This window comes from Sus scrofa, chromosome 14, assembly GCF_054392235.1.
Source record: "Sus scrofa isolate SSC_HxYL_T2T_F1_AM1 chromosome 14, Sscrofa_HxYL_maternal_Yorkshire_Landrace_v2.0, whole genome shotgun sequence".
NCBI classification, from domain to species: Eukaryota; Metazoa; Chordata; class Mammalia; order Artiodactyla; family Suidae; genus Sus; species Sus scrofa.
This window is the reverse complement of record NC_139396.1, coordinates 132,146,403-132,166,479: the sequence shown is the minus strand read 5'-3', so window position 1 is coordinate 132,166,479 and position 20,077 is coordinate 132,146,403. Positions and strand designations below refer to the sequence as shown.

The window sequence follows — 20,077 nt, the reverse complement described above, 5'->3', positions numbered from 1 at the left end:
CTTGGCCTCACTCAGTGGGTTAAGGATCCGGCGTTTGTGAGCTGTGGTGTAGGTCATAGATGTGGCTTGGATCTGGTGTTGCTGTAGCTGTGGTGTAGGCTGGCAGCTACAGCTCCATAATTAGACTTCTACCCTGGGAACCTCCACACGCCGCTGGTGCAGACCTAAAAAGACAAAAACAACAAAACAAACCAAAGAATATATTTCAATACTTTTCTTCGACCTTCTTGCTCAAACAAGAAGAAAAAGGAAAGAGCTGCCACTGGGCTTTAGTCATATCTCCCTACTACAACCGTACCCAAAAAAATACTTCACAGGAAATAGAATTTCAGTATTTTCAGAGTATTTTCAGGAGCCAGAGTCTTCTGGAATACAAATTCCAACACGGAAAAGACCACACATAATGGAGGGAAACTAAGAACTATTTCTAAACACACACACACACTGCATAAACCTAGGGAATCCATCTTCAATTTTTAACATAGAAGCTTGGTTTTCCTTTAACACTTTTACTAAGACTTGAGACAACACAGACCATATGTGGTTTGGTGACTCAAGCACTTCACTAGGTGCCACAATACCAGTTCTAATTTCATGGCTAGTCAGTCATTGACCTTGACACCATAAAGTGTAGATGATTAAGCCTAAGGGCTTCCTTCCAAGGGCAATTATTTCAGATACTGTCCGTAAAAGATTTTGCAAGCCATGAACCAGGGGGATTACAGAAATCAAGTGAGTTTAGAGTTAATACTTGCAATTTTGACGTATCTTTCCAAATCAGCAGGATCCCTTACAAAACTCCTACACCATACTTGACTCAACTTTAAGGGCAAAGAACCTGATTAGGAAGCTGACTGGCACTTGGAAATGTGAGAAAGAGGAATTTGCTGCTATTTGGGCACCATCTTGTGGCATTATCTGAATATAGCAGCAAAGTTACCAGAGGCAAAAAGTTGAGGGGCGGCAAATTCCAAACTGAAGGCCAGTTAGTTCAGTGTCCTGTGACTCAGCTTTCCGGCAGACCTGAAGCGGGCTGGGATTCTCCAGGGAGACAGCACTAAGGATAACTGGCTTGTCTACAGAATTCCAGGATTTCTTAGGAAGGCCGACTGTGGTTCTGATTCTTACAACTAGGGAAAAGTTAGGAGGGAATCTAAAGGCAAGGCAACCTCGGATGAAAGCGATCAAAAGCTGGTTCTGGATTCCAAGAAAAAGCGAAGACACCAGAAAAATGAATTATCAGAACTCAAATTTTTCAATAAGCTCAGAAACTTTAATCAGAAAGGCAATATGGAAAGTTATAAGAAAAGAAACCCAGGAGCAGTATAGAAAAACAGAATGACTGGCCCATAATTCACAATTTCAAAATCAAAGTAGCTCTAAAAGCAAAGTTTTATTTTTTAAAAAGTTTGGGTCCAAGGAGTTCCCGCTGTGGTACAGCAGGTTAAGGATCCAGTGCTGTCTCTGTAGTGGTGCAGATTTGATCCCTGTTCTGGTGCACTGGGTTAAGAGTCCCATGTTGCCGCAACTGTGTTTAGGTCACAGCCGTGGCTCGGATTTGATCCCTGGCCCGGGAATTTCCATGTGCTGCAAGTGCTGCCGAAAAGGAAAAAAAAAAAAAAAGAGAGATTGGGGACAAAACTCCTTTGATGGGAAATATAACCTGAAAGGACATGAGGCCACTTAGAGTCTTCATATGCCCTTCAGTGCAAATAATCAGTCGTACACTCTGCTGTAGAAATACTGATGCTAATGTGTTTGATTTTGGTGTTATGAAACATGCATTCAGATAAACATTTCATCTTTCTAAAATTGGAATAGTTTCTGAAACATATTCTACCCGAAGCTGTAGATCTGTATTGCCAAATACATGTAAACATAGAGGAAATTCTGTTGGTAAACCATATGATAAAACCAGCAAGAGGAGGGAGACACACTGAGAAGCTCAAAGAAATAGTGAACATGTGAGGCTTAAATTTAGAAAATGCAGAACATGACTAGAATACAGAAGTATAGGTTAGGATGAGATCTAAAAATATTTTCTTCATTTTCAAGAAGAAAGGGAAGCATGGAAGGGTTAAGTGCCTTGCCTAAGATCACATGATCAGTGAAAACCTGAAGCTGGAACCCAGGTCCTTAATCCTTAAACTAGCATACTTTCCACTATCCTGACATCGGAAAAGAAGATCTGAAAATATTTACACAAAAAGGGAAAAGATGTGAAAAAAAGCATTGTCAGAGAGATAGAGAATAAACATGTCATCCCCTTATTAAAGAGAAAAGAAAGTAGATAATAGCTGATAGACTGTATTAAAAAAGCTCCTATTAACTTTAAGTTCCACCAATTAAAAAAAGTAAACTAAGTAAAGAGAAAGCTCAATAGCAGCCACAAGGGCAAGGAGCTAAAGAATAGATGTGTTAGTAAGAAATGATTAACCTAAAGTACTCATATAAGCTGGTCCTGAAGACTTTTATTTCTCAGTATAATAAATAAATTATTACAGTAAATGAGTTGAGTTCTCACTGAGGAAACGACAAGTGTTGAAGATGAAAAAGAGGACAGTTTGGTGTCATATTTTAAAAAATAAAGAAAAGGGACGTAAATTAAAACCTTCAAAATTCACTTCTACAACCTAAGAAAATAATAAAGAAAAATCATCACAAAATCTACCTGTAGCCACCTACAGAGTAATAATCAACATCAAGACCTGAAGGACAAGTCTGGTCAAACTAATCTAATTGCCTTCTTTTATGGAGTGACAGACTGGGTAGATCAAGGAAAGAGAATATAAGTGACCTCTAATTTTAACAAGTTTTAGATTTCAAACTTACCAAGTATATATATAATCATTAATATACTGGGTAAAATAAGAGTCTGGATCACATAAGTGTTAAGGGAGCATTTAACTCTTGAGAATGGAGTTAACAATTACCAATGTATTAAGTGAAACTCGTGCTATTTCCTTAGCAGTAACTAGTGAATTGGTCAGTCAGTCCGAGGGTTAACATTCTCATCTCTGACCTAGGCCAGGGACGTAATTTATTAAATAGCAGGTGACACCAAGAATATGGGTAAATACTGTATCTCACAGAAAAAGATCACATTAAAATGAAAGGAAATGTGGTTAGAAATGAAGAGAACTTCACATTGGGGGCAAAAAGACACCAAGAAAATGCCCTAAGATTGAGAGTCAGCAATGTAGCACTATTCTTAAAGGCAGAATAACGGAATTCCTAAAAGGGATTTCAGAAGGCAGAGATGATCATTAAAATTTTTTTATTACAGTTGACTAAGTATTCTATAGAGACGATTTTACTTTTAAGTTCTTAGTGATTCCATTAATCAAACTAGGGAATCAAATTATTATTTACTTACTCTGCCTCTCAGACCTATGACCCAAAAGATGGCCTTTTAGAACCAGCCAATTAATCACTTACCCCCAAGAGTAAAATGGAAAAAAGTTATAAAACAAAATTATGGCAGCCTTTGAAAATGAGAGAGTAGCTTACTCTACGAAGTAATGATATCTACCTCCAACTTTAGACGGGACTTATGTGTTTCAATAAGTGGAACTTGGGGAAATTTTACATGTATTCCTGTGTTTGGTCTTTAAAATGTGCTTTTATTGTTTAGTGTGAATCCTTGGTTTAAAACATGTGATTAAGTCAAATACAAAGTACTCTCAAGGATAATCTTTGCTTTCACTTTCCACTCTTAGTCTAGTTCTGATCTGTCAGGCATTCTGCTAGAAAAGGATCCTTTCTCACATTCAAAGACTTATGAATTAAGGCTCTTAACCTCCAGATACGCACAATATGATTTGCTTAAAATGATTTAGGTATTCCCTTTTTCGATTCTTTCCAGAATAGCTTTACTTTCTGAATCTCCTTTTTAAGGATTAAGACAAAGACTTCTCAATAATAGAGTAAAAAGACCAAAGTAGGATGGAGGAACTTAGCAGAAAAGCGTATAAACCTCAAAATCACAAATCCCAAATTCCTTCATTAGAAGGGTTGCACACGCATGTTTAGCTCTGGGTTTTATAAAGAAAATAATTGAAAGGGTTCAGAGCAGAATCATGAGTAAAATAAGATTTATGAAAAAAATTAAAACAACCAATGTTATTAATGTATTCAGTCAATGAATATGTACACTGAGTATCTTTTTATGAATTAGGCACTTTAATAGACTGCAGAACTCTTGAAGTAGGAAAAAGAAAGGCTAGGAAATTATTCTATAGTATTATTAATAAAAGTACCTATATCAGGAGGGCATGCCTATTTCAACTGACAGGCTAATTTTGATCAACTGGCAGTGGTTAAGTCAAAACTTACCAAGAGACAGTGTTATAACCGATTAGCACTGTCTGTCATGGATAATAAATGGGGAGGAAGAGTACATAGTACATATTTGTCATTACTGGCTCATATTATAATGAACACTAATTTCTGAAGCGTCACATAAATAATAGTATTCTAAATGCGTAAAGCACCTCTCTAAACATTTTTATGCACGTTAACTTACATTGCTCAAAAAATTCTCCATCATCAGTTAAGTCAGGCAGTGCTTACACTTCATTGGAAACGGGGGCACAGAGAGATATGAGACTTGCCACGGCCACACAGCTAGTTAATGGCAAAAACTCTATTTCAGCACAGATCCCCTCATTCCTAAATAATCTGCCCTTGATCTTTATAGTTAAAGGCTGTTAGAACAGAATGGTGTCCAGATGTTTCCTATTCCTACTAAATAAAAAAGAAGAGGAAACTGTTTTAAACTATCATATGGATTTTTTTTTTTTTTTTTTTTGTCTTTTTTGCCATTTATTGGGCCGCTTTCGCGGCATATGGAGTTCCCAGGCTAGGGGTCTAATTGCAGCTGTAGCCACCGGCCTACGCCAGAGCCACAGCAACACGGGATCCGAACCACGTCTGCGACCTACACCACAGCTCAGGGCAACGCTGGATTGTTAACCCACTGAGCAAGGCCAGGGATCGAACCCGCAACCTCATGGTTCCTAGTCGGATTTGTTAACCACTGTGCCACGATGGGAACTCCTATCATACGGATTTAAGTTAGACCTAAGGAAGAATTTCCTGATAATGAAAGCTCTAACCATTGGGACAATTAACTTAAAAAAAAAAAAAAAAAAAAAAAAGCTGGTCATATTTCATTTTCTGAGGACCTTAAAATTTTTTACATATTTTTTTCTGAGGAAAAAAAAAGTTAATTACTCCAACGCTCCTTCAAAAGAGATTACAGTATTGCAGAAGGAACAAGTGTTTGAATTAGAGAGGCCTAGGTTCAAATGCCTCTTCTCAATTTATCAGCTGGGTGACCTTAGGCCAGTAACTTAACTTCTCTGGGCCAGCTCTAAACTATAGATACTACCATCTCCATCAAGAGTTATCATAACATATTACATTGCCAGGAATTTCCTTCCAGTCCTTTTCATCACAAAAACCTTTTCATGGCTTTTAATCTTAAAATCTTCAGAACTATAGTTCCTGTCGCAGCACAGCAGAAATGAATCTGACTAGGAACCACGAGGTTGCGGGATCGATCCCTGGCCTCGCTCAGTGGGTTAAGGATTTGGTGTTGCCGTGAGCTGTGGTGTAGGCCGCAGATTTGGCTCGGATCTGGCATTGCTGTGGCTGTAGCGGAGGGTGGCAGCTGTAGCTTCAATTAGACCCCTAGCCTGAGAACCTCCATATGCCGGGGGTGCAGCCCTAAAAAGACCAAAAACAAACAAAAAAATCGGGTTCATATTTTTTTTTTCCCCAGCAAAGCCTTTTTATTTTTATTTTTTAATTTTTTAATTTTTTATTACTCAATGAATTTATCACACCTGCAGTCGGGTTCATATTTTCGTTCTTACTTAAGGCAAATATCCCCACTAGACTGCAAGTCTTAAGGAGAGGAACAAAATCTTACCATCTTTCTAATTCTCCTAATTAGGAGCACAATGTTTTGCACAGGGCAGGTACTCAGTGAATGTCAAATGTAGTTGATAGAGTATCATAGGAAATGTAAAATAAAAAGAGTAAGGACCAAAATGATAATGATAATAATGCACTGGAACCTGTGCTGGTGTCACCATAAAATGATACTGCTACCATTACTAAAAAAATAGCAGCAGCTAACATTTATCACATATTTATCACGGGCTTATAGAAACAAGAGGGAGAGAGCATTCCTATGGGTTCTGAAGGTGACTAAGTATCTTTTGTGGATTATCTCACTTGATTTCCATTTTATGGATGAGGAAACAGAGGCCTCCAGAGAGTGGGTAATTTACCCAGGGTGACACAGCCAGTAAATGGCAGAATGTCGATGTTGACCCAGGCAGTCTGATTTCAGTGTCTATTATGTTATTTCCTAGGCTGTACTGACCCCTTCCCTTCCAGTATGAGAATATCTGAAACAAAAACATCTGTTCCATTCAATACATAAACACTACTATTAATTTCCAAAGGGAAAAAAAAATTTTAACTGAGAAGTCTTGGGCTCCATGGAGGCAATTATAAGAGTGTATGCATAAAGAAGCCAGAAAGATATATCAGGAATTTTCCATGTGAATGTTCTCAGATATAATGGAAACATTCTGAAGCATAATAAAGAAGAGTTCTCCATAACATGTACAGCTTCAGAGTCAACAGATAGGAGGAACTTGCCACAGTGGGTCTCTATTCACAACTAAAGGTCTTCTTTAAAAAGGTAACAGGGTACCCACTCAGCTAACAGCCTCATTTTTAACTGCATCACTGAAATGTCCTTTATATAACTAGGCATTTAACAAATACTTAAGTGGAGCTGTATGCTGATGTGCATACAGAGAAATAAAGGGAGAAACCCAGATGACAGCCATACAAAACTACTGTTGTAGTACCTGTACAGATAGAGGTCATATTATATTCACAGAGAAGCATGATACATTGCAAAAAGAATCATATCTCCTTTTATAAATACCACCGTTATTACTGTCTTTTGAACTTCTGAGATAAGTTCTGTTATCACAGAGAAATCGTTTTCTCAGAGATAACCAATTAACAAAGAGTTAAGGATGTTGCACCGTCTCCTTTAATCTATTTCTGTTAATGACATCTATAAAAACCTGAGGAATCCTCCCCTGTTTTTATGGTCTGTAAGAAGCCTTTGAGTCAACAATGCATGGGAGAAATCCAAACTGCCTCATTATGATCATTAAAGTTTCAAAAATTAGTTGGGTTCAACTCGGAAACTCTAGCACCTGCCATGACATACTCTGTCACTAGTTATCTGGTCAGTGCAGCTGAGAGTCTGCAAGCTGCCTGCTATCACCAAAGCAGAGTGGACAGGAAGTATTAATGGCCCTGTTAGACTGGCAATAAACAAGGAGTTTGAAACTTCAATTCGTTTAATGGAAAAATGAAGTTACTTTTTGGTAAGTGGAATTTTCAGAGTAAATTGCCTTCACAGATTCTACAGACCATGGGTTAACGCAATGAGACTCTCTAAAGCCCAAAGGTTGGTAAAAAGTACTTAAGCGCAAACCGGAGTCCCAAGCCTTTGCATATAAGTCAACCGCTTATAGAGAAAGAGATTTAGCCACAACTCTAAACTACAGGGAAAGAAAAATCCTGCCTATGCATCAGTTGAAATATTTTCTAAGAACTCTTAAGTACTAGAAAATAATCAGAAGATTAGGCTAAACTAGATGTGCTCTAATGGAGCCACTCAGGACTGTCTTTAAAGAAAAAAATTACTTCCTACAGTTATTATCATCAATGTCAGTTGCTGGCTTTGCCTTAATTTGTCGTCTAAGATCTAAACCACTTGATAATATCATGGCAATCATGGCCCAATAAAACCACAGCAACTAATGTTTTCTGCCTGGGAGACTATTATGTCTTCATAGCAAAATTTTTTTGAGTGTCTGGAGCAAGAATGACAGAAAAAGTCATGGATGAACTAAAAAGACTAAACCTATCTCTTGGAAAACAAGAGTAAGAGCATGGATTAGGATCCCTTGCTGTGTGGGACAGGCAGACAAATCCTAAAATGTCCTTTCTTCCTACATATAGGGCATGAGATCAATTTCAGTGCACATGGTAGGCTTCCAGGAAATGGCAATGACAAAATGGGATGGGCTGTTTTTTGTTCTTTTTTTAAAAACCTGCCTCATGTGAGTTCTAATGGGACTAAAGAAGAACGCCATCACTCCAGCTCACCTCGGGCTTCCTGCAGTTTCTTGAGCTCTGCTTCCCGTTCTGTTTTGCTCTGCTTACTTCGAACTCCAAGGGCACTGATGACTAACCTTCTGGCTAGGGCTGCCGAAGTCTCAGGACGCTCCTTTGCTGGCTGGAGAAACTCTAAATGGGAGAAAGGAAGGGAGTAAGAGGGAGTAAGGAAAAGCAAGCACTCTAGCTCCAAGTGATTTAACTCAGTAATTAACATACAAAATAGACTAACAAGGGCTGCATCTGCAGTAATTAATACAAGCCTGATAGATGAAGATCAGAGGAAATTAACATGGCAAAGCACAAACAATCCTGCCTTCATTATCTGTATTAACACAATTTCTTACAGTGACTACCAAATAGGTGAACACCCAGGTAAACTCTATGTCATCAGGAAAGGGCTCCTGCATTGCTTGCCATTAGTATTTCCCACTCTCTAACTGGCTGCTATATGTCCAACAAAGCCTTTTCTATTTTTTTTTCAAAAACAGTTCTTTTGGAGTTCCCATCGTGGCGCAGTGGAAACGAATCCAATTAGGAACCATGAGGTTGCGGCTTCGATCCCTGGCCTTGCTCAGTGGGTTAGGGATCCAGTGTTGCCGTGAGCTGTGGTGTAGCATCTGGCATTGCTATGGTTCTGGCATAGGCCAGTGGCTACAGCTCTGATTGGATCGTAGCCTGGGAACCTCCAAATGCCACGAGTGCAGCCCTAGAAAGACAAAAAAACCCCACATTTCTTTTAACATTAAAAATAAAGACGTTATATACCTTTAGAACCCTGGATGCTATATGAGTGCCAGAAAAAAACAATAACACCAGTATCAACAAGAAAAGGCCCCTGAGATTACAGGCTCACCAGCATAAGCTCTAGCTTTGGCCTTGGCTGCTCTAGTGGCTTGTGACAAGGGCCGCATCTTCACCATGCTATGTTTACTACCCAGAGCATCACGAGCTGTAAAGAAGAAAAAACATGTAAGACATGAAGAGGAGTGACGCAAGAAAAATAAAATAAAATAAAAGTAAGGCTAGTTCTTAGTATTTCCTAAATGTTATTTTTCATGGTGAGCCAAAAAAACAGTAAGCTCTAGAAAAATCTCTGAGGAACAACTTGGCAGTGATTATTTTAGATGAGGGATCACCAAACTATGGCTTTGTGACCAAATTCAGCCAATCATTTGTTTTTATAAAGTTTTACTGAAACAGAGCCATGCTTGTTTGTTTGCATACTGTCCAAGGATGCTTTCTTGCTACAACAGCAGTTAAGTTGTGATAGAAACCTTATACTCTAAATTATCTACTATCTGGCCCTTTACAGAATAAGTCTATAGACCCCTATTTTAGGTGATTCAGGTAGGAATCAACATTTCTAACTTCTCTGAACAGCTCTGCATCAGACCTATTGTGAGGTCCTGTAAGTGAAAGGGTGAAATCATACAATCAGAAAGTAGGTATTACAATTGCTCACTATAGACAGGTTAAAAGGCTACTTCAAATTCATCTGCCTGGGGAGGAGGGGGAAATCACAAATATTTTAAGATTCCGTCACACTGGCTTCTTAAATATCTTTATCTATAATCTGTTTATGCACTCTCACAACTGACAGTTTTGCAGCATATAACCTTGGAAGGAGCTATCTCTCCAAATATCACTGGATTAGGGTAAAGAGAGGGAGTATCAGAGTAACATGACTCAAAACCTGTACCTGCCAATTATCTATATTGGTGAATGAAAGGCCAGGCAGCTGGAATAGAAGGGTAATAAGGACCACAGGAGGAGAAAATGGACAATAAGCACACTGAAAACCATTGGATACATACCTGTAATCGGACTGGAGAATACTCCTAGGGCATGTGTATCATCCACCCATTTAATATCAAATCCTTTCTTTCTGTAAGAAAAGAACACAATTTTATTCTTTAAAATAAAATTTGCTTTTATGAAACATCCTTCAAATACAGTCTCATAAAGCATTTCATGATGAGATGGAAACACTCAGTGAGCGCACAGGTGAAATGGAGATGATGACACACAAAACGGCTTGGAGGACAGAAGAAGCCACTGAATTTTAAAAGCAATAATACCATCATAAAGAACTACCTGGGAGTATTTTACACTGCCAGGCATTTTACAGACATCAACTAATTAATGCTCACATATTCCCTGGGGAGGTAAAGTATTTATCACACTACTTACAAGAGATGTTCTTAGGGCAACAGAACAAGAAGAGGTAGAAAGAGGAAGCTGAGGAGGGGGAGAAGAATATCAGGGGAGGAGGTGGGCCGGGAAGGTCATCTGGATTTAACGTAAATGTAGGCTCAGAGACAAGAAACAGAGAGGAAGAGGGAGACAGGTCCTTCAAAGTAAAATCAATCAATCAAATAAGGGAGAAAAAGGGACAACTATCATCAGAGGGGCTGATCTTTCTTTCTTTCCAGTGTAGAAGGGGAGAAAGGGAAAATGGGAGAGAACTGTGGCAAAGTCAGAAAAATTCAGGATAAAAGAAATGAAGATGAGAGAAATATCTGACCAGATTAGAGAGCACAAGGACTATCAGGAAGATGATATGACACATTATTTTTTCAGCCAGGAGCTTAAAAGAGCTCATGGACTCAACAGAGTTCCTGTCAAGAGCATGGGGTTTGTGGGTCAGATATAAATGGACTCAGGTTCTGCCACCTTGAGACTATGGGCAGGTTTAATCTCTCTATAAGCTAGATCTGCTCATCTGTAGAAATAGGCATAGTTCCTTCCTGACGGAGTTGCTGTGGAAAAAGAAATGAGATCATCCATGACAAGGCAAAGAGCACGATGTTGAACACTTAGTGGGCATTCAATAAATGAATGGTGCCCATTATTTTTATTATTAATAGCAATCTTCATTAGGGGATGATTAATATCGATGAAGATGTGATTAAAAATTAGGTTGAGGAGTTCCCGTCGTGGCGCAGTGGTTAACGAATCCGACTAGGAACCATGAGGTTGCAGGTTCGGTCCCTGCCCTTGCTCAGTGGGTTAACGATCCGGCGTTGCCATGAGCTGTGGTGGTGTGTGCCGTGAGCTGTGGTGTAGGTTGCAGACGCGGCTCGGATCCTGCGTTGCTGTGGCTCTGGCGTAGGCCGGTGGCTACAGCTCCGATTCAACCCCTAGCCTGGGAACCTCCATATGCCGCGGGAGCGGCCCAAGAAATAGTAACAACAACAACAACAACAATAATGCCGCGGGAGCGGTCCAAGAAATAGCAACAACAATAACAACAACAACAAAAGACAAAAAAAAAAAAAAAATTAGGTTGAATCTGGTATTTGACTCCTAGGCATTACTAGAGACTTCTGCACCATGACCTTTTCTTTCTTTCTTTTTTTTTTTTTACAGCACTATAAAGAAAAAAAGAAGACAACTGCTAAAACGTCTTCCCTCTTTATTAACAACTAGTTGAGCAAAAATTTCTTTTGAAGGAAAAAGAAATAAAGAGGTATCAAACGTCCACAGGAGTTGGAGACCGTGAAAAAGTTCAACAGAATGAGTCTGAAAGATAGTTGACAAAAGATAGGAAAAAACCTAGATGGGCTCTGGAAGGTCTTTTAGAGTTTGGAATTTCATAATCCCTTAAAATGCTTCTCCTGAGAATGTTTTTGGGTTTGACAGAAAAATGGACTTGCAGGTAAGATTAGGAAAAAACAAAGCAAAGGAAGTTAATAATTAAGAAGTAACTAATCTTCAGGAAATTCTAGTCATCAAGAAAATTGATCCTTGGTTTTAAAAATCATTATTAGTGACAACATAAAGTTGTTCTAATTTTAGATTTAATCTCATTGACTGCTTTTTAAAATCTACTATGCATTTATCTGGAACAGGCCCTGATACTGGGTCTTAACATAACTGTAATGAATTAGACTGACTGATATTACATATTTAGAGCCAAGTCTAGGCAGAGGTTGTTAACTGTCCTCCAGGTTCTGGTCACTCTTCCTTTCCTACGTAACTGATATGCACCCCCCACACACACACACACAAAATTTAAGCGAGGTCACTTGGCTGCTAGTTTTGTCTGTTCTTACAGAAAAACAAGGTGCTTGTTTTTGTACATAAAGGTTCGTTTGTTTACCTGTTGTCTGTGGTTAATTTTGTGCAATGATGGCAGAGTTGCCTAAAACATTTACTCTCTGAACCTTAAGGAGAAGTTGGGAGCTATAGCCTAATTCAAGATGTACATGAATTGAATTTTAAGTTTAAATCTGTATATTAGACAACAGACCTGGTTCATTGCTAGAGTCATGATTGGAGCATTAAAGTATAATCCTTTCTTGGTATTGACTTTCTGCCAGACCCTGAAAATCTTTTTCTTAATCACTTACTTTATGGATTATTTTTTATTTCCAAAGCTTATATTTTCTTATAAGCTAAGGATACAGAACTATACTCCTAACTCTTTTACCTACTCATATATAATGTATGACTTATATACAACATAAAAAAAGGTAATGCAATTAGTCTCAAACCCACTTATATCAGTTTTAATTTATATTTTTACTATATAATTGAATAAAATAACAACAGTGAAATATAAGTGTGAAAAAGAAAAGTTGTTGTATCTATAAAAACTCAATTGAATGCTTTGGAAGGGTAGAGAAAGATGAAGTCAACTAAAAAAAACCCCAGAACTGGATTTCCCATCGTGGCACAGTGGTTAACGAATCTGACTAGGACCCATGAGGTTGTAGGTTCGATCCCTGGCCTTGCTCGGTGGGTTAGGGATCCAGAGTTGCCATGAGCTGTGGTGGTCGCAGACACGGCTCAGATCCTGCGTTGCTGAGTCTGTGGTGTAGGCCGGCGGCTACAGCTCCAATTAGACCCCTAGCCTGGGAACCTCCATATGCCGTGGAAGCGGCCCTAGAAAAGACCCAAAAAAAAAAAAAAAAAAAAAAAACCCCAGAAATATTATCAATTATATTTGGGCAAAACAGATAAAGAAAAGAGAAAACATTTTAACCTATAAGGAATTTTAACTCAGGTGACTCTGAAGGCACATAAGTTCCTGCTGGAAGTGGCAGGTGATAACAGTGTAACATACAGAACTCAATCAACAGACTAGTAACTTTGAAAAAAAAAAAGGCCTTGGTACCACATCATAGACTGGCAAGTAAATGGACATTCATATGTATTGTTAAAATAAACTGGTTGAGACATATAACAATCATTTTTTATCATTCTCTATTTCATTGGTCAGAATATAACTGCAAATAAATAGTTTAATTTACAATCTTTTGGATTGTTAGGGCCCTTGGTGCTTGGCAGAAGAAAACACATAGCCTCTCAGGAGATAATCCTCTTCGTTTTATTGTACGCCTCAATTCCCATAAATTAAATTCCAAAAAAAAAAGGTCAGCTTTAGAGTAAAACAAACAACAACAAAAACAACCTCACAATAAAAACTAAACTTCCAAAAAAAGCAAGACACTATGAGTGAAAACTTGCAGAACAGAATTAAAAGGATTTCAGAAAAAGGGATTACCAGACACAGACATTAGAAGGTCTACGTTTAATATAAAGAAATTTTTAACATTTTGAAAATGTTTGGAGAAAAAGAAACCAAAAAATTACCATCCAGATTTGAAAAGTAAAGAACTTCGAAAAACAAGAAACATAAAATGAAACTTAAAAATTCAATGGACAGATTTAACAGCAAATTAAACAGATGAGGAAAAAAAAAATCAGTGAACTCAGAAACTAGAGCTAAAGAAATTACTCAGAATGTGTACTGGAGACAAAGAAATGGAAAAGAGATAACATAAATATTAAGTAAGAAGGTCTAATCCAGTTTTAACTGGCATCTAAGATAATGTAAAAGAGACAGTACAGAGGCAATATTTAAAGAGATAATGTCTAGTGTTCTCCAAAATCAATAAAAAGTACCTACTGCTGATTTAGGAAGCCCAAATAATGAAGATAAATAATAAGAAAAAGAATAAGAATGAGAAGAATGAGCATAAGGAGGAGGAGAAACACAAAGCTACACCATACTGAAAATGCACAATACCAAAAGACACAGAGAAAGCATTAAGATCACCCTGTGCAAAAAGACAGATTACACTCAGAAGCAACAGTTGTGGGAGTTCCTGCTGTGCAACAGCAGGTTTACAGAACCAAGTCCATCTCTGGTAGCGGCACAGGTTTGATCCCCTGCCCAGAGCAGTGAGTTAAGGATTAGGTGTCGCTGCAGCTGCAGCATAGGTTGCAGCTGCAGCGCAGATTCAATCCCTGGCCTGGGAACTTCCATATGCCACAGTGCAGCCAAAACAAAGAAACAAACAAAAAACAAAAAAACAAACAAAAAAAGAAGCAACGGTTAGACTTTCAGCTGGCTTCTCATTCTACACAAAGAAAAGCTAAGAGAGAGCAGAATAAAATCTTCAAGTTTCTGAGAGAAATAACTGCCAACCTAAGATTCCATACCCAGCAAAAACATCTTTCAAGAATGAAGCTGAAATAAAGCCATCAAGAAACAACAAAAACAAAACCCAAGTAAGTGTGTTGCTAAAAGACTGATTCTAATTTAAATGCTAAAAACCATGTTCCATGCAGGAGAAAAAAAGATTTCAAATGCAAGATATGAAATGCAAGAAGGTATAAATGAAGAATACAGAAGGTAGATGAATCTGAATGCTGAATATATAAAACAATAATAATATCAAATGGAGTTTAAAAAGAAAAAATTAGAAAGAATCAACATACTAAATCACAATAGCATTATTACTTAGAGGTGGGGGAAACACCAGAATGGAATTGGGGAATGGAGTTAAAAACCCTTTGAGTGTTTTGAGAAAGTGTAAAAATATTACCTTTAGCCACTGATAAATTAAACATGCATTCTGTAATTTCTAAAGTAACTACCAAATAATAGAAACAGTATTATTTCCCAAAAATACGGAATTAGAAAAAATACCTCATCAATCCAAAAGAAGGCAAGAAAGAAGAGAAAAAGATGGGACAAGTAAACACACACAAAAAGATGGCAGGCGTACATCCAAATACATCAATAACTATAATAAATATAAATGGACTAAATGCACTATGAAAACAGATTCTGATGACACTATTGATGACAATCTTCTTAAATGCTGAAATGGGGTCTAGAAGGACTCTTTAGCATTTTTAAGGAATTTAGAAGAAGAGCGGTTTGATACAGAAGATTTCTAATGGGCTTGAAAAAGACAATAAAGTTGATGCTAAAGTAAACAACAGGGAATAGGAAAACAAAAGAGAGGATTTTTCAGAAGACACTCATCCCACCTTCCTTAACATCCCAATCATTCGCAAATACTTACTGATAACTGCAGAAAACCCGTAGGAGATCTTCGGTACGAAATTCTTGGGGGAAATCATAAATTTCAATGACATGTGCGAATTCACAATCACTGAGGTCAGTATCAGGAACTTCATGGTTGTAATAATCGAATCTAGGTTCCTGGATGCTTTCTCTATTCGTCATATTCCCTGATAACTAGGGAGGAGGAAGCATATATGTGACTGTTACATCAAGCCAGAGCATTATAAAATATCCCCCGATACACAAACAATCCTCCTCTTTGTCTCCATGTTCCTATTCCTCAACCTTTTACATTGTCTCTGTATTAATACTGCTCATGAAGACAATAATGACTAGTGTCTCTCACCCAGTTTATATTACACATGTGGAATACTTGAAAAGGTGCTGAAATTCCAGCAAAGACGGGCACTGCACGGAACTTAACTTGCGCCTATCAACCAGTGTGTGAGAAAGTATAGGATGATTAATGTGGTGAGTTACAAATGACACATCTTAGAAAATGAATTTCAGAAAACAGCTGAAGAGGTGAATTAATAACATTCATTTTATTTAAGCTAATTGATCACACATAGTTTCTTTTCTGAAATTGAAAAACAAAACAAAGTTAAAAAAATGAAAACTTTGTTCAAGTCTACCTTCTGCTGAATGTCGCTTACTTAACAAATATAAGTGGTACAAGTAATTAAAGTTCCCTAGCATGAGAGCTACCTAAGGGGATTCCCACACAGTAGGTTAATAAAAGAATTAATTGTTATGAAGAATACTTAAAATTCTATGAAAAAACTGAAGGCTATTAACTCTTTCACACTGGAAGCAGGAGAATGGAAAGTGGCAGCAAAGCCATGACAGTCATTTTATCATTCACCTGTTATAAAATGTAGAGGCTGGTAGTGACCACCCAAAGCCTTCGGAACAACAACAACAACAAAACCTGGGAGTTCCCATCATGGCGCAGTGGCTAAGGAATCTGACTAGGAACCATGAGGTTGTGGGTTTGATCCCTGGCCTCGCTCAGTGGGTTAAGGATCCGGTGTTGCTGTGAGCTGTGGTGTAGGTCACAGACACGGCTTGGATCTGGCATTGCTGTGGCTGTGGCATAGGTTGGCAGCTACAGCTCCGACTGGACCCCTAGCCTGGGAACCTCCATATGCTGTGGGATCGGCCTTAGAAAAGGCAAAAAAAACAAAAACAAAACAAAACAAAAAACAAAAAACAAAAACCCTGTCTTTTTCTATCAAAAATCCAATTAGAGTCCTTCAAGCTTTCTCTCTTTCATACTGTGCCTCTTTTCTCATCAAATGAGGAAATGAGAATTTGCATTAAATGCCAAGGATGTATCTCCTTTCCATAGAGAAGTAGAAAAAAAATTTAAGAATTTTATTTGGGAGAGAGGGAAGGAGGAAGGTGATTTAGGCAAAATTAACAAAAATGTTTGTCTACTGCACTGCCTCTAGTTTCTCTCTCCACTAAGCTTCAGTTTTATATCTTAAAAAATGGAAATGATAATAACAGTATCTTAAATGTATGAACTAAATGAGATGATGCAGTTAAGTGCCTAGTATACTACCTGGCACCTAAGTATTCAATAAATTCAACCTACTTTAAACAAATTTTAACTAGGTGTTATATCTGCTACAAGTCAAGCACCATGTCATCTCCACCCCACTTAGGATGCAGAAAACAGGAAGAGAATATTCCCCATGCTATAACAATGAGAAAAGACCGACTGATCTATAGAATCATAACTTCCTTGAGTTTACCAGACAGCTGAGCATGCAAGTAAACTGAAATCCACAGGCTGACAAGTCCCTCCAAAGAGAAGCAGAATACATACACGGTTTTACCTCTGGCACACCATGGGAAGAGGTGGCCACCACACAAGTGGGCAAGAAGGTATCAGCTAAACGTTTAATGAATGTTCAAAAGCCTAGAGCGGACTAGTGTATCAGTTTAGGATAACTGAGAGCCAGAGAGGAGGAGGGAAGTCTGCAATCACTTGCAAGTCCACCCTTATGCCAGTGCCACACTGTCTTGATTACTGTTACAAGTTTTGAAATCAGGAAGTTTAAGTCTTCCTACTTTGTTCTTTCTCAACATCATTCTGTCTGAGTCCCCTGCATTTCCATGTGAATCTGAGGAACAGCCTGTCAATATCTGCAAAAAAAATAAATAAATAAAGGGCAACTGGGATTGAGTTGGATGTATTAATCAATTTGGGAAGTATCTTAACAATATTAAAGAAAATGAACATAGGCTGGGATGTCTGTTTAGGTCTTATTTAATTTCTTCTTAAAATGTTTTGTAGTTTTCAGAGTACAAGTTTTACATTTCTTTTGTTAAATTTGTTTCTAACTTCTTTATGCTGCTGTAAGTGGAACCATTTTCTTCATTTAATTTTTGAAATTCTGGCACTGATTTTTTGAATTACTCTGCAAAAATAAAACAAACTGCTGCATGTCCATGCATTTAAAAACTAGGGCTAAATAATGCATTGTGAGAAATAAATAATACATGACTATAAAAAACCTTGAAACAGAAATAATATAATAACTGATTATAAAGACAAAAGGAAAGTTTACAAACAACCCAGCAAATAACTTTGAGTTATGAATCACAGATATTTTAGGATTTATTCCAGTGGCCTGTCTTGCTATTTACAAAGCATAAGTGAAAACCGGATATCCCTTCATATGCATAACCAGCTTCCACAAACCATCCAGCTAAGTTAAAATTATCTTCCCCAAGGTGAGGGCTTTAGCATAGTTATAGCCTAGTAATCTGGTCTTGAAAACAAGTCTATAAAATAGTACCTGACTGGCTATAACATAATTGTCTGATTCTTATTGTAGAGGGGAAAAAAGAGGGTACAGACAGAAGGTCAACTAGGCATGGATCAGTGAGCTTTTTATTTTTTGTTTGATCCTCGGTTCTTCAAGGTACAAAAGGAGAAACAAAAAGTTCTGAAGTCACAAGTTAATCTCTACAGACAAAAAATTAAAAATATGCCTTGTTGTTTTGGAATAAGGTTATATTTATATCTCTGTCAGATGGGCGTGTTAGATGGGCTGTCATTGCTATCCTGATTACAAAGATGGAGAATTGCATCCCAGAGAAACGAAAGAATATCCCTAAAGTTACAAATCAAATTACTGACAAAGTCTGAATCATAACTCAGGTCTCCTGACTGCTGGTCCACTATTCCTTCCAGAACATGTTCCTTACAGGGAACAGAATCAAAGCCAGTGACCACATCAATGTTCATGACAAGTAATTTCCTCTGATTAAGGATTTTGGACAGAAGCTGTTCTTGGAGGAAGGAAGGGAGTGACTGAGAGAGGGTCAACGGCAAAGGTGAAAAGACAACTCAGGGGTGATTTCTTTCCAGTCCTATACTCGAGACAGCATATAGTTTACAGATTAAACTTCCCCAAATACTGCTTTGATCATAATATTCCCTTGATCAAAAATCTTCAATGGCTATATTTAAAGCTCCTATAACCTGGCCTCAACCTACCTGTTTTTGGCAGAATGATAGCCTCTCAAAAGATGTCATGTCCTAAGGTCCCTCCACCTACGAATACGATAAATGGCAAAGGAGAATAAAGATAACAGGTAGAATTAAATTTGCTAATTAGACAACTTTAAAATAGATTATCCTGGATTATCTAGGTGGGCCCAATATAATCACAATGGTCCTTAAAAGCAGAATTGTTTCAGAGACAAATGAATCAGTATGTCAAAGTGATGGAATATGAGAAAGACTGGCCATTGCTAACTCTGAAGACAGAAAAGGGCTATAAGAAGCTGAAAAAGGCAAGAAAATGGATTCTCCCCTAGAGTCTCCAGAAAGGAACACACACCCCTGCCAACACCCTAATTTTAGTCAAATGAGATCTATTTTGGACTTCTGACTTTCACAACTGTAAGACATTAAATTTGTGTTGTTTTAAGACACTAGTTTGTGGTAATTTATTACGGCAGTAACAGTGTATTACAGCAGTTAACAGTGTAACAGGTTATATATATAAACCTTTCTAGCATTATATCATATCATGCCTTAAAACACACTGCATTCCAACCGAAGATAACACTCACTATGCCTAAACACATCCTGCTTCTTCCTGCCTATTGCTCTGGTCACATTACTTTTGGTCACATTTATAATCTGACTTTTCCTCTATACTTCTACAGCATTTACCTCATCTGCATTACTTTTATAATACTCACTGCATAACACATCTATATTACAGTTAGACCTCTCTCTTCTTCTTCTTCTTTTTTTTTTTTTTTTTTTGTCTTTTGTCTTTTAAGGGCTGCACCCACGGCATATGGAGGTTCCCAGGTTAGGGATCTAATCAGAGCTGTGGCTGCCGGCCTATGCCTCAGCCACGCCAGATCTGAGCCGTGTCTGCGACCTACACCACAGCTCACGGCAACGCCAGATCCTTAACCCATTGAGCAAGGCCAGGGATCAAACCCACAACCTCATGGTTCCTAGTCGGATTCGTTTCCACTGTGCCATGATGGGAA

The 20,077-nt window shown here is 37.9% G+C and overlaps 1 protein-coding gene across 1 annotated transcript in view; it reads right to left on the bottom strand.

Annotated features, from left to right (window-relative positions):
* Nucleotides 1-20,077, bottom strand: part of R3HCC1L (R3H domain and coiled-coil containing 1 like) — an 85,723-nt gene that overhangs the window by 1,447 nt on the left and 64,199 nt on the right. Inside the window, 4 exon segments of the mRNA NM_001434936.1 lie at nucleotides 8,212-8,352; nucleotides 9,077-9,172; nucleotides 10,038-10,108; nucleotides 15,546-15,721. Coding sequence (NP_001421865.1) covers nucleotides 8,212-8,352; nucleotides 9,077-9,172; nucleotides 10,038-10,108; nucleotides 15,546-15,721 — 484 coding nt within the window.